This window comes from Echinops telfairi, unplaced genomic scaffold (genome assembly GCF_000313985.2).
Source record: "Echinops telfairi isolate 266 unplaced genomic scaffold, ASM31398v2 ScPeMD7_2;HRSCAF=8, whole genome shotgun sequence".
Classification (NCBI taxonomy): Eukaryota; Metazoa; Chordata; class Mammalia; order Afrosoricida; family Tenrecidae; genus Echinops; species Echinops telfairi.
The window spans coordinates 21,920,723-21,921,837 of NW_022103898.1; the positions used below are offsets into that span (position 1 = coordinate 21,920,723).

General features: G+C 40.1%; 1 protein-coding gene across 2 annotated transcripts in view; it reads left to right on the forward strand.

Moving 5' to 3' along the window:
- SLC41A2 (solute carrier family 41 member 2) overlaps positions 1-1,115 on the forward strand; it is a 153,743-nt gene that overhangs the window by 75,548 nt on the left and 77,080 nt on the right. For both annotated transcript variants that reach the window (XM_045292162.1, XM_004700338.4), the window contains exon 8: positions 576-655. In XM_045292162.1, coding sequence (XP_045148097.1) covers positions 576-655 — 80 coding nt within the window. The remainder of the gene's footprint in view (positions 1-575; positions 656-1,115) is intronic.

Below are 1,115 nucleotides of genomic sequence, written 5' to 3' on the forward strand. Positions count from 1 at the left end.
TTGGAAGATAAAATCGAGGCACTCTCCTGGAAAGTAGAACAAAAAGTGAAGAGGTGGACAGTGGGGGACAGATGAGAGGGAGTGAAAATGATCAAACCGTACAGGTACGTTTCCCAGAACTAAAACCCACGGGGCCTGACTGAAAAGGCGCCCTGTGTGCCTGGCACAGTGAGCGAGATCAGCTCATCAGCATGAAACCCCAAAGGCTTCCAGAAGAAGAGATGAGTTTCTTACAAGGAGAGCGAATAGCACAGTTAAGGATTTCGTGTATGCCTTTCTAGACCTTTTAATACATTTAAAAGACATGCGTTGTTGTGTCTTACAAGTAGCATAGGAGATCACAAAGCCATTAAATATGGGGCTACAGTTTGTCATGTTGCATTTTCAACGTTTTGCTATTAACATTGATACTTTTACTCATTGATACTTTTACTTAGAACGTCTTGTATTTTTACTCTTAAAGTACCTAAACATTTCATTTTTAAAAGTAGGTGTATCTTCCTCTAAAGAAGAACTTCAGGTCGTCCATTTCTCTTTTTTTTACTCTCCAAATTATATAATTTTATATTTTTCAGCATTGGTGGCCTCATTCTGGACACAACTGTATCCGACCCAAACTTGGTTGGGATTGTGGTTTACACACCAGTTATTAACGGTAAGAATGAGACTACTGTTCCATGTAGGTCAGTCTTTGCATCCTCTTAGGTTCCAGTAGGAATCTTAGGGTTCAGATTTGAAGAGGTGTCTCTCCCCATCCCACTCCTCCTTCCTCTGGCCCGGGCTTGTTGTCCGCAGTGGAGCTCGCATTCCTGCTGTCAGGGTACAGACTACAACGAGAGCAATGGCTCTTCATCTTGTCATCAGGTATTTACTTGCTTGACAGTCAAGCATGCATAATTTCGATTAGTGTAACCAGGTATGATGTTTTAGTTCATAATGGTCATTATCTACTGTGTTACGTTGGTTTTGGTTTTTGTTTTTACATTTTCCGTCAACTTTAATGGATAGATTAGTCAAGCCTCCTTCATTTTCATAAATTAGAGTCAGTCAACAATTGCTTCAGTCAAATCAGTTGATTGAAATCTGCCACTCCTCTGCTTTTCTTTTTTTTTTTT